The 12,678-nt window shown below is 31.9% G+C and overlaps 1 protein-coding gene across 3 annotated transcripts in view; it reads left to right on the top strand.

Moving 5' to 3' along the window:
- The window catches only part of GLCCI1 (glucocorticoid induced 1), an 85,334-nt gene that overhangs the window by 19,820 nt on the left and 52,836 nt on the right, over positions 1 to 12,678 (top strand). For all 3 annotated transcript variants that reach the window (XM_081286554.1, XM_081286553.1, XM_081286555.1), the window contains exon 2: positions 10,529 to 10,680. In XM_081286554.1, coding sequence (XP_081142680.1) covers positions 10,529 to 10,680 — 152 coding nt within the window. The remainder of the gene's footprint in view (positions 1 to 10,528; positions 10,681 to 12,678) is intronic.

Here is a 12,678-nt window from a genome sequence, read left to right as displayed (position 1 = left end):
TGAGTGTTTGGTTTGGCTCTCTTAATTACTCTATTTTTAAATTATTCTGTTATCATCTTCATACTTTTTTACAAAAAGTTTTACATTGTAAAACTTTTACAGATAATAAACTATATTGAATTTTGACTTACTATTCTACTGAATGTACAGAAAATGCTACATAATGTTAGAACTTTCCATAATAATAAAATAGTAACATGTAGGTTAGTGTTACAAAGTGAAACTGCTAGAGAGAGAGGGAAAGGGGGAGGGAGATATTTTGGTAATATCCTCTACTAAAATAGTTAATTATTTTTCTATTTATTACTTTCTTCTTTTGTCCTGATTAAATAATAGACTTTGAGGGGAATACTTTTTGACATCATGTTCTTGAGGGGAAGTTATTCCCTACTTTAAACATCAAAGAGTTTGGCTAATAATATTGGTTATTATACTGTGTGATACATATAACTCATTCTATAACCTTTGTTGTATCTGCATCTTATTATTTTTTAAATTAGGATCTAATAATTTGTCTCATTTGAGCAAAAATTTTATCCCAGTGCTTAAAGTGGAAATTAAGCATTTGAAAAGAAAAATTTCTGAAATGTTCAGTCCTCTGATTAAGATATATTTTCATTCCTTTGGTTTGCAACATGACTTTTCACTTCAATCACTTATTTTGATCTTTATTACAATTGTTGATACTTTGTGATTATTTAATATTTGAGCTCATTAATTATAATAGATTTTTGACAGTTAAAATTTCTAATAATAGAATTCATTAAAATGATGAGTTCTATTCTAGTGATTTCTTCTACTAATTACTTATTTCCCAAGGTTCCTTAAAGGACTGTCATTGTACCACCAGAAAAAAATGAACTTAGAAAAAACTCTTCAGTGTCTCCTGTTATGTAAGTTTATATGAAGTTTCGGTGATGTATTCCAAATATCAGAGCTTTGTTTCAATTTGTTTTTATTGTTCCAAAACTTATTATCAGGCCATCTTAGTGATGTTTTCTTTATAGCCTTAGTATAAAAAGATTCTCTTGGGTTTTCTTTGAAAACAGATTAAAGGTCTCCCTACAAATGCCTTCTCAATTTGTGTCATTTGACATAAGTTTTTGGGTGAGCTGCTGCCTAGACAGTCATGTCTAACTGACTGCCTGAGTTACATTTTTTCCTAGGTGGACTTGAGGTTACAGTGTTGTGCTAGGCCTCATTTGGTCAGAAGCATGTTTGTTTCTCTTGTCAGCTTCTTGATTGTGTCCTTTGCAGATTTCTGCAAGGCAACCACATGGTCATTTCTGCATGTTTTCTAGATTACTTCTGTGGTAGGATTCCAGGTTTAGTTAATATTAGTATTTAGTATTTCAGATTAGTATTTTAGAATCCACTTACACTGAAAGAACTTAATTTTTGCCCTTTGATTTTATTTTAGATAGCCTATTGAGATTTAGCGTCCTTCCTATCTCTTATCTGATATCATTTCACTTTGGTGATTTTATTTTAGTGATTAATACGGTTTGTTACCCCAAAACTTATGGCTTAATTCATCAGTGTGGCAGTGTTGGAAGATGGGACCTAGTGAAAAATGTTTGCATCATAAGGGCTGTGGCCCTCAAGACTAAATTAATGCTGTCTCACATGAGTGAGAGACTGAATGAGTTCTTGCTCAGGAGCAACTGAATTAATTATCAGAGTGGGTTGTTTTAAAGCAGGGTTAGGGTTACCCTTTTGCCTCTTTTGTGCATGCCTGCTTGCCCTCTGCCTTGAAAACCTCACCAGAAATTGAGCAGATTTTGTTATCATTCTAGTGTTCAAGTACATTGTTCTTGTGAACTTCTCAACCTTTACAATTATGAGCCTAAATAAACCACTTTTCTTTATAAATCACCCAGTCTCAGGTATTCTACTATAGTAACAAAGTAGATGGTACACATATGTGGCTGATTTCATCATTTTATATACCTAGGGGAAAAACCAATAGGCTAATGGTGAAGTGCCCAGAGTATGCTGACTTTGGAAAACAAAATCTAGTAGTTATTCTATTAGAGGGTCAATATTATTGTACGATAGATTAGGTAGAGAGATAAAGCAGTCTTTTTTCCCACATTTTATTCTCTGCTATCCAGTTCTTATTTTTTTTTTTTTTTGAAATTTGTTTTGAAAACATTCTTTGTAACTGTGAGGCAAGGAGGAAATTACTCATACTGTTGGTAGTGATAATTCACAACTATATCTTTCAAGATAGTAACTTTCCTTACAGAAGTACTAAAGCAACCTTATTAACAAAAGAGAGTTTTAGAAATTTATACTTAATCTCAGTGAACCAGTGGCAGGAAAATTGTACTTAAATTTTATTTGTATGCAAAATGCCCTAGTTGAGTGAGTGGGTCTTTTTCAAAAAAAGCTAACTTTTTTTCATCTTTCTAGTGTTCGTAAGCATATGCTGCCTTAGAGTGCTCTGTACTTAGGTTTGAAAGTTCTTATTACCATGGCCAGCACTTAGTTAAGTTTAATAGATGTTTAAAGTTAGTAGATCTAGATGTTTAGCTGCTAGTTGCAAATATCAAAGATGTCAAAGAATTGGTTGACTTTTTTTTTTCCAACAAGATATTTTCTTGAGTGTTGTAGTCAAAATTTTACGGCCTCTTAAATTTATTGTCAAAAAGGGATTTTTGTGTTGAGCATTTAGATTCTAAAGATCTAGTCTCAAAACTCCAGACTTTGGTTCTTAAGCTTTTTTAGTAGAATTTGAATCACCTGAGATGCTTATTAAAAATTCACATTTCTTGGTTTCACCACCAGCGTCTTATTTCATTGATGAGAAATTAAGCCTAGAAATCAACATTTAAAAAAAAATGTCTCAGACTTTGAGAAACATGACTTTCAGCTCTCAGTAGTTCTCAAACCTGATGAGGCATCAAATCTGCCTGATTTGCTTTTAAAAATTGTGAATTCTTACTTCTTCCCTATTACTATTTAATCAGAATCTCTGGAATGGAGCCCCTAGTAACTTGAATTTTTTAATAAGATGTCTGGTAGTCCTTTTATAGAAAACCACATCACAGTATCCCATTCTTGAGACCCGTTGCATAATTATTTCACTATGAATTGTGTGAGGAGGGCCTATTGCCTTTTTGTTTTAGGATCTAATTTCTGGGTGAAATATTAACTGTTTCTGTTACTTCTCAGACAAGCCCATATGTTGACATTGTGGGGCTTTAAAAGGATTACTTATTTCTAAAGACATTCTTTAACATTTTTCTTTTCAGTACTAGGTAAATTGCACATACATATGATATATGTGTGTGCATGTGTCTACTATAGGACCTATTGACTTGTTTTCATTTTGAACTTGTGATTCAAAATTAGCTTATGGACTTGATTATTTATGCTCTGTTGACTATCATGGAATTAAATTTTTTCACATACTTTAAGAGTCTTACTTCAAGACAAAATGTCTTTTTATATTTTGTACTGTTCAGTTGTATTATTAGTACAATATTTTACATAAAAGCCAGTTATTAATATAAATTCTGTGTAGTAAAAACTAGAAAAATTGATACTAGTACCTAGTTATCTGAGGTAACTTGCTGAACTATATAGCGTTCCACAATTAGGATTCTATACAATTGTGATCCATCGTAGTTTTTTTTGTTTTCAAAATATTTTTTTTAGTTGTAGTTGGAAACAATACATTTATTTTATTTATATCTTTGTGGTTCTGAGGATCAAACCCAGGGCCTCACACATGCTAGACGAGTGCTCTACCATTGAGCCACAACCCCAGCCCCTACATGGTAGTTTTTGAATAAAGTACAAAGCGATTCCCATTGATGATGTTGGGACAGCTAGTTTTTGTGGAGTTATAGTCCTTGTAGAGTAGCTGGATATCTCCTTAAAGGTTTAAATAAATTATTTAAATTTTAATTTTATGTATGTTTTACATGTATAATCAGTGTAAGTGGAAAGCTTTGGATAGGTAATCGTCAATTGACTAGGAGCTAACTACAGAGAAATGACATTTTTTTAAATTGCTTATACAGATGGAACATGGGATAACAAGGTTGGAGTTTATTAAAGTTCAAGGAAAGAATGTGAGTGCTTTGCTTATTGTATGGCTTACATTATATACAGCTACATTGTGGCACTCAACAATATTGCATCCTCTTTACCAGTTAGTAATTGTAATTTGGAGGGTATGGTGGTTTGTACTTATTAACCTGTAGCTCAAGATCTTAAAATTTCTAACATCTTTTATGAGGGTCTTGGAGATTCCACTTAATTTTGTTAACTTTCTGCTGGATATTAGCTTCTTAAAATATCAAATTTTTAGCTGAGTGCAGTGGTGCATGCCTATAATCCCAGTGACTTGGGAGGTTGAGGTAGGAGAATCACAAGTTCAAGGCCAGCTTGGGCAACTTAGTAAGATCCTGTCTCAAAAAAATAAAATATCACTGGGGATGTAACTCAGTGTAAAACACTCCTGGGTTCAACCCCAGTATTAAAAAAAAAAGAAAGAAAAAAAATAACATTTTTCAAGCTCACCAATCAGTCTTCAGTAATTGCTACTGAATTGTTTTGGAAACAAATTAATTAGCTACATTTACTCAGGCAGTTAGATTTTAAGGTTTTTTTATTTTTTTGTCTGCACAGTGAGTGGCTTGCTATTCAGATTCAGAGTCATTCTGTAAGAATTCCCGTTTTTATCCTGTTTTACTGTTAGTACTATAACATAGCCACTTTTCCAACTGGCTTCTAGAGACTAAGAATTATTTTGAATAGTCCTTAGTATGTACCTCAGAGAAGTCCCAAGTCTACTATCTGATTTTGCTTTCTGAAGGAAGGGAAGGCAAAGCACAACTAGTAGATGAATGTAATAGAGGAGCCATTTTTATAGACCTACTGTTAATAGTCATTTTCTGGTATTAACAATCATGGTAGTACTAGGACTTGGAAAAGGGGTTTTGACTGTTTCGAAAAAGGTGTATTTTTTAAACTGCCATATTTACTTACTTTATATAGTAATATGTGTTTTATTCTCAAATATTTATGGGATAGAGATTAGCAACCAGAGTGCTGTGTGGCATACCTAGACTCTTTACTATTCCTTGAGAGTTTTCCTTCTTATAGAGCATCATTCTTGCTATCTGCTGCCTAGGTTTTTGTTTTGTTTTGTTTTTGCCCTGCTTGCCTTCTGTTCCTCATTGGTGTATATATGCCTCACATACACTATTTTATATAGAGTTAAAATATGTATATCATATCTCTCCCAACCAGAATGTAAACTCTTTGAGGACAGGAAGAGTCAGAAACTTATTTTGCAATACCCCTTCATATGTGGAATAGTATTTCCATATAAGTAGACACTGAGAAAGTTTTGTTTAGTAATATTGACTACCTGATTTCACCATCTATAAAAGTACTATTTTCTGATGCATGGTTTACCATAAGCAATGATGATATGTATTTGTTTAATTGATTTTCTTTCATTCTTTAGTGTGTATGACTGATAATGCATTTTAGCAAATTTATTAAGTTATTCAAGTTATTGTAAAGTAATCCAAAGATTCACATTACTAATGTGGATTTCTGGTTGATATGATGTCTTGTTTGAGCTACTTGAGTTAGGGTAATTTTGTATTAATTAGTAGAGAAATAGTATTTCCACGCAACTCAGAAGTTAGGTAAATATTGTAATCATATCTTCATAATGAAATAAACAATTTATTGTGTTGAATGTGTAAATAATGCAAAACCAGTATTGAATTTCATTAGTGTACTGAAATGGTAAAATCTGAATTGGTAATAAATAATACTAGAAGTAAAATAAATAAATATTTATGGGTATATATTCTTAGATGTTGAGGCAGTCAAAAACTAACTCACTGGTAGTTTGGATAATATGAACATGTCAGTTTGTTGAAACAGAATTGAGTTTATGATAGATCTTTGGATAAATTTAAGGTACTAGTGGTATTTGATAAACGGGGCTATTACGGCAAATTATATCTTGGAAGAGTGTGCTGATTGTCAGTTTTTAAATTAATTCAGAATTTCTGCTCTTTAAATAATTTACAAGGAAATTCCTAACTGCTCCACATCTTTGAAGTTTTCCTGGCATAAGGAATGGTGAGAATCTTTCTTTTAAAGTTTGCAGTATATAGCCTTTCACGTACAGTCATGCATTGCTTAATAACAGGGACATAGTCTCAGAAATGCATTGTTAAGTGATTAGGCAATTTCATTCTTGTGTGAACATAATAGAGTGTACTTAGACAAATCTAGATGTTATAGGTTGATCATTTGACATGTCCTCTTGATGCCATTAAGGGAAAAAGTAAACATGAAATGTATAAGCCTGCTGATGAAATGACATATTTTTTATACTTCACTTTTTTTAAAAAACAAGTAAAGACATACACTCTAAAATAGTAACAATAGAATAGTAAATATGTAAACAAGTAACAGTAGTTTATTATTATTATCAAGTACATGTACTGTTCACAATTGTATGTGTTATAGTTTTATCTGACTAGTTGTGCACTAGGTTTATTTATATTAACCATATCTACAAACATGAGCAAAGCATTGCACTCCTATATGTTATGATGGTAACAAAGTCTCTAGTTCACAGGAATTTTTTAGCTTCATTTTAATCCTATAGGACCACAATCATATAGTAGTCCAAAACTGAAGCATAGTTGGTTTGTGACTGTGTGTCTGCCTTATGTTTTTTTAAGTTTTTAAAATGATGACTGGTAGAGTGAAGTTTTTAACAAGATGTGAATATTGTTCTATCCTTATTCTTTCTTTTTAATATTTTCTTCCTATTAGTAATGATGTATGGAACTTGTCTACATATTCTTATGCAATTAAGAACTGAGATTATAGTTACAGAATTAGAAAAAGCCAGATGGCCAATCTCCAGATTGAATTTAGTTCTCAATTTCAGGTGCCTTACCCTAATAGTTGTCATATTGAAGTGAGAAGGATACCCATTGAGACACATGAAGCAAATAGAATTTCTCTATTTTTTTAAAAAAAAATTCATACATATACATTTATATTTTATTTCAGAATATGCATAATGTATTAGTAATAACATACATATCCAGTTGTAAATAAATAGCTACACTTAGTACTGCCTGTCTACATAGTTACCAGTAGGAATACTTAATCAAAAAAACTTTAAAAGACCATAGTTCTAACAAAGTACCTACCTACTGATAGACACCAAAAGGAGAACATATGCTTTTTAAAAAATGATACACAGATGTCTAAAGATTTAAAATATAATCAAAGAAAAAGTAGTGAAATACAGATAAGAATATTGTATTATACAGGCCAGTGGGCTCATTTATAGATTGATTGTTCAGATATTTAATTCATCCCTGTTTTTACTTGCCAAATTGAGTTTTAATGACAAATAAACTGTAATTTTTCAAATAGTTTTAAGCAATTTAAGTATATGCACAAGTTTTCACATGTAATGGTTTTTCCTTTTTTGTTTATAGCTGACATTTAGATCAGTCTTTTTTAAAAATTGGCAATTGCTATAAATGTTGTCTTTCAAGGGACAATTTGTTTTTGCCTTTTGTGTCTTTTGGGTGGAAGGAATACAAAGTAACTTTAATTTTAAATAAGTCATCATAAATCAGATTATTTTCAGTGTTCCTCAAATTAGTAGATACTGCTTTTACAACCAGGAAACATTTAAAAGAATAGAAATACCTCCTAGTAGAACTAAAGATAAGTTCCATATCTTCCAAGTTACCTATGAGAATGGTGTAAGGAGAAGGGAGAAGGAACAACAATAAAACAGAAAACAAGTAGCAAGGAAACAGTACAAAATAGGGGGTAAATTATATAACAAGTTAAATGAAGCATGTTACAACAATAAATGTAAATAGGATAAACTTACCTTTTACAACAAAAAGGCTCACTAAAGTATACCTACTGTTTGTAAGAGATACACATAAAGGTTATGATTCAAAGAACTTGAAAATGAAAAGATGGGGAATATTCAGAGCAAATTAGAGCAAAGAAAACAGAAGGGAGTCAACATTTAGTTTGACAAAATTTAAAAGTAAAAATTAATAAATGGGTCATATTATAATTATTATACATGTAAGCCATAATGATGATGTCAAGAATTTATAACTTCCAAATTATTAAGATCTAAAATATGTCAAAAAATATTCAAGTAAAAAGAACTTTTAGAACTCAGTAGAAGTTTACAGATTTTAGAGTATTTTTCTAGGTGACTGATCAAGCTGATCATTCTATATTCTGAACTTTTATTTAATTTAATTGATATATAAGACAAATAACTCCATATTCTGTGAACAAAATATATCTTTTCCATTACTCATGAAACATTTATGAAAATGAGCTAACTAATAAAGATAAGGAGGAAATGATACAGTACCTTTGTTTTGTTTATTTATTTTTATGTGGTGCTGAGGATTGAACCCAGTGTCTCACATGTACTAGGCAAGCGCCCTACCACTGAGCTACAATCCTGGCCTGGAAATTTGATAATTTTCAGATTTTCTCTAACAACTCTTGGGTCAAAGAAGAAATCAGAACTGCATTTCTAAGATATTATCTAGATAATATGATAACATTAGAGTAGACTTTTTATTTTTATATTTTTAGATGTCAATGGACCTTTATTTTGTTTATTTATTTATATACAGTGCTGAGAATTGAATCCGGTGCTTCACATGTTTGAGGCAAGCACTCTACCACTGAGCTACAACTCCAGCCCTGCTGTATTTTATTTTTATTTTGATGGACTGTGTGTGTTTTGGTTTCAGGAAGATAGTTTGAGTAAAGCATTGAATTTGAAATCTTTTCTGACCCTCTCTAATATACAAAGCACTTTGTTATATGTGAGATAGAACTAGAATTGGAGCCTTGGAAACTTATAATCGATTGGACTTTATTATAGTAAATTATTTGGGATGAACATATGGAAAATCCTCAGTCATTTCTTTATGGGTTTAGTGTTCTGTGTGATGATTTTAATTTTCAACAGAGATGATTATAGTACTCATGAGGAAGAAAAGAAATAGATTATTAGGGTAGATTGATTCAACTATATAAAATTCCCAGAGATCTTGGTTCTTTTTTAACTCTATCCCCTTTTAACAGCCCCAGTTCATGGGATAATTCAACTTCTTTGTGCTTCAAACTCTGTATCTATAAGAATTAAGATATATAGTTCTTTATGCATGTTATTTTGAGGTAGCTGTGAATCAATTTGTTAAGTAAATATTAAACATCAACTCCTTTTTGGTCTGCAGTGTCTGAAACTATGCTCTGATGGGGGAGAGAGAAAAGCTTAGGGTGCCATAAAAACAGAGGGAAGTGAGTATATCTTGAACGGAGAAGGAAGGAGAAGCAATGTAACATTTGAGCAGATCTTGAAGATTAATAACAGTTTATCTAGTGAACAAGGAAGGGGAGAGAGCTCTAGGTTCATGAAATAGAAGATCCAGAGGCAGAAACTGCATTTTATTTTTGGAAAAATAGAAGTCTTTCATGTGACACTAAGCATGGGCTTATGGAGGAGTAGCAAAATATTAAGCTTTTTATCATATTGAAGAATATGGTTTTTAAAGACAAAAACCATGGGGCTTTTTAAGATTTATAGTGACACAGCCACTTCAATGTCTATAGCAACTCAGTTCGCAATAGCCAAGCTATGGAACTAACGTAGATGCCCTACAACAGATGAACGGATAAAGAAAATGTGGTATATATACACAGTGGTGTATTATTCAGCCATAAAGAAGAATGAAATTATGGTATTTGCTGGTAAATGGATGGAACTGGAGCCTCTCATGCTGAGTTAAATAAGCCAGTCCCAAAGAAATCACAGGCAGAATGTTCTTTCAGATACATGCATGCTAACCCACAACAAGGGAGGAGGGAAGATTAGAAGTTCATTAGACTAGACAAATGGGAACGAAGGGAAGGGAGTGGGAATGGGAATGGGAATAGAAAAGATGGTGGAATGTATTGGACATATCTTTCCTATCCTATATGTGAATACATGACCAGTGTAACTCTGCATCACATACAACCACGATAACGGGATCCTAATTGGAACAAGTTGAACTTTATGTATGTATAATATGTCAAAATACACTCTACCATCATGTATAGCTAGAAAGAACAAATTTTTTAAAAAGATTTGGTTGAACTGGATGCAGAAACAGCAGTTAGAAAACTGGCAGTTGATATGACAGAGTCTAAAAGTAAAGGCAGTAGAGATGATAAGTAGATTTTATTACATCTCTAAAATGGATGGACTTCTGAGGATGGGTCAGAAATCCTGAAAGTACATGCAAGATTTGTTAAATGAAATGTGTTTTTCTTGGGAGAAGATCTGTGAATTTTATTAGATCATACAATAGGGTTATTTGGGTAAATGTATATATTATAGGACAAATTGATTTAATGACATTTACAAACTAAAGTTTAAATAATTAAAAGATGTACTCTAAAATCTATTTTTTTTCACTTTTTATAGTGGACAGACCAAAATCTCAGCAAGTTCGAACCTCTAGTACAATAAGGCGAACCTCTTCTTTGGATACAATAACAGGACCTTACCTCACAGGACAGTGGCCACGGGATCCTCATGTTCACTACCCTTCGTGTATGAAAGATAAAGCTACTCAGGTAAAGTACTCAGCTTTATTACCTTACAGTTTATCTGTTTTGATTATACTAAAGAAAGTGGAATGTAGTTAAATTTTCCTGAACTTGAAATATGTCTAATAAAAAAATCCATTACTATAAATGAACTGTATAGTAATTTTTTGTCATGTGGATTTTAGAAGTTTTAAGCACATTTAATATTTAATAAATAACATTAGTCTATCCTTTTAGAGAACCCAGTGCCTCATGCATGCTAGGCAAGTGCTCTATCATTGAGCCACAACCCCAACCTATGTTGAAAATATAAGCTTTTTTTGTTTGTTTTGTTTTGTTTCGTTTTGTTTTGTTTGTACTGGACATTGAACTCAGGGGCCCTCAACCACTGAGCCACATCCACAGCCCTATTTTGTATTTTATTTAGAGACAAGGTCTCACTGAGTTGCTTAGCACCTTGCTTTTGTTGAGACTGGCTTTGAACTCATGATCCTCCTGGCTCAGCCTCCCAAGCTGCTGGGATTACAGGCATGTGCTAAAATATAAGTAGTTTTTGAAGAAAATTTTATATAGTTCTTGAAAATAATTTATAGAGAATTAACACATGGCTAAATGATTTAAATTGAAGGTTGTTTCCTTTCCCTGTTGTTCACATTTTTCATGTGGAAGACTTTCTAAGCTTTCAATTTGAAACAATTCCTCTGATGACAGAAAAAAAATCTGAAAATATCTTTATTTATGATTATCTGAGTTGTTGACTATGTCTTCATCAGCATTTATAGACATTATGAAGAAGATTACAAAAAAAGTGGTCAATAGACTTGACCTGCAGTATAATTAGGAAGATAAGATATAAATTTATAAAAGTTGATAATAGAAGATATTACATTATTAGATGAATGAGGCATGTAAACATGAGGGCATTTAAAAGAATGAGTACATTTTGGGCTTTATAGATTAAAAAATAGAAGGATTAGAGTTTCATGTCTGAAGAATGGGGAAAAATGGAGAATTTTGAACATGATCATTGAAAACCTTGCTTCTTAATTTTTGTCATTTTTTAAGGCAAGCTTGAAACTGAAATTAGCTGCTGCTTAATCATTCATCCCATCAGTTCTACCTTTGTAATGTTTTATATTACTAGCCTTTTGCTTTCCTCTCTTCTTTTAGTAAAGAAAAGAACAAATTTTATGTGGAAAGCAGTAAGATTCTTAAGTAGAAATAATTATTAAAACTTAATGTGGGTATAAACATTTAGTGAGAGATCTAGACCCAAATGATTGAGAACCATCCCTCCAGAGGAGTTGGAGTTACAGATGCAATAAGTGCAGACATAGAGGATAAAGAAAGTCCAGTGGCCAAGAACTTTGTTTTTGGAAAGGCACACAGAGGAAAGAACTAATTTATTCACTTAGAAGCACTAAGACAGAGGAGAGAGTTAACATTTATTAACTATGTTCCATAGTTTATTTTATAGTCCATGTTTCATTTAATTCTTATAAAGAATATTACAACATTTTTCAGCTGGGAAAGCAGAAACTCAGGGAAGTTAAATGACTTATTTGGGATCATAAAGCTAGAAAGTGTTAACTCATTTCTAACATGCAATAACTGACACTACTAAAAATGGTAGCTATTTTTATTAGATTACATAATAATAATAATAACAACAACAATTAGAGGAGGGGGAATGAGATGGGGAGATACTGGGGAATTGATGACCAAATTATATTGTTCTGTTAATGTGTAAATATGTAACTATGAATCCTGCTATTATATGTAATTGTAATGCACCAATTAAAAGTAATAAAAAAGAAAATATTTCATTGAACATAGCTTTGGCTGACACAATGACTCAGAAACATTATCTTATTTACTCTTAAGAAATGAAAAAGAAAAAAATCTAAGAGCAAAAGGCTGGTAGAAAAACTAGTTAGTGTAGTCTTAGAAGCCAAAAGAGAAAACTGTTTTAGTTAAGAAAGGAAACACTGTTGACAGTATCAGATGCTAAAGAGATGTCATAGA

This window comes from Spermophilus citellus, assembly GCF_964194105.1.
Source record: "Spermophilus citellus genome assembly, chromosome: 3".
Taxonomy (NCBI): domain Eukaryota; kingdom Metazoa; phylum Chordata; class Mammalia; order Rodentia; family Sciuridae; genus Spermophilus; species Spermophilus citellus.
Note: the sequence above shows the minus strand (reverse complement) of the source record. Positions and strands in the feature narration are given on the sequence as shown.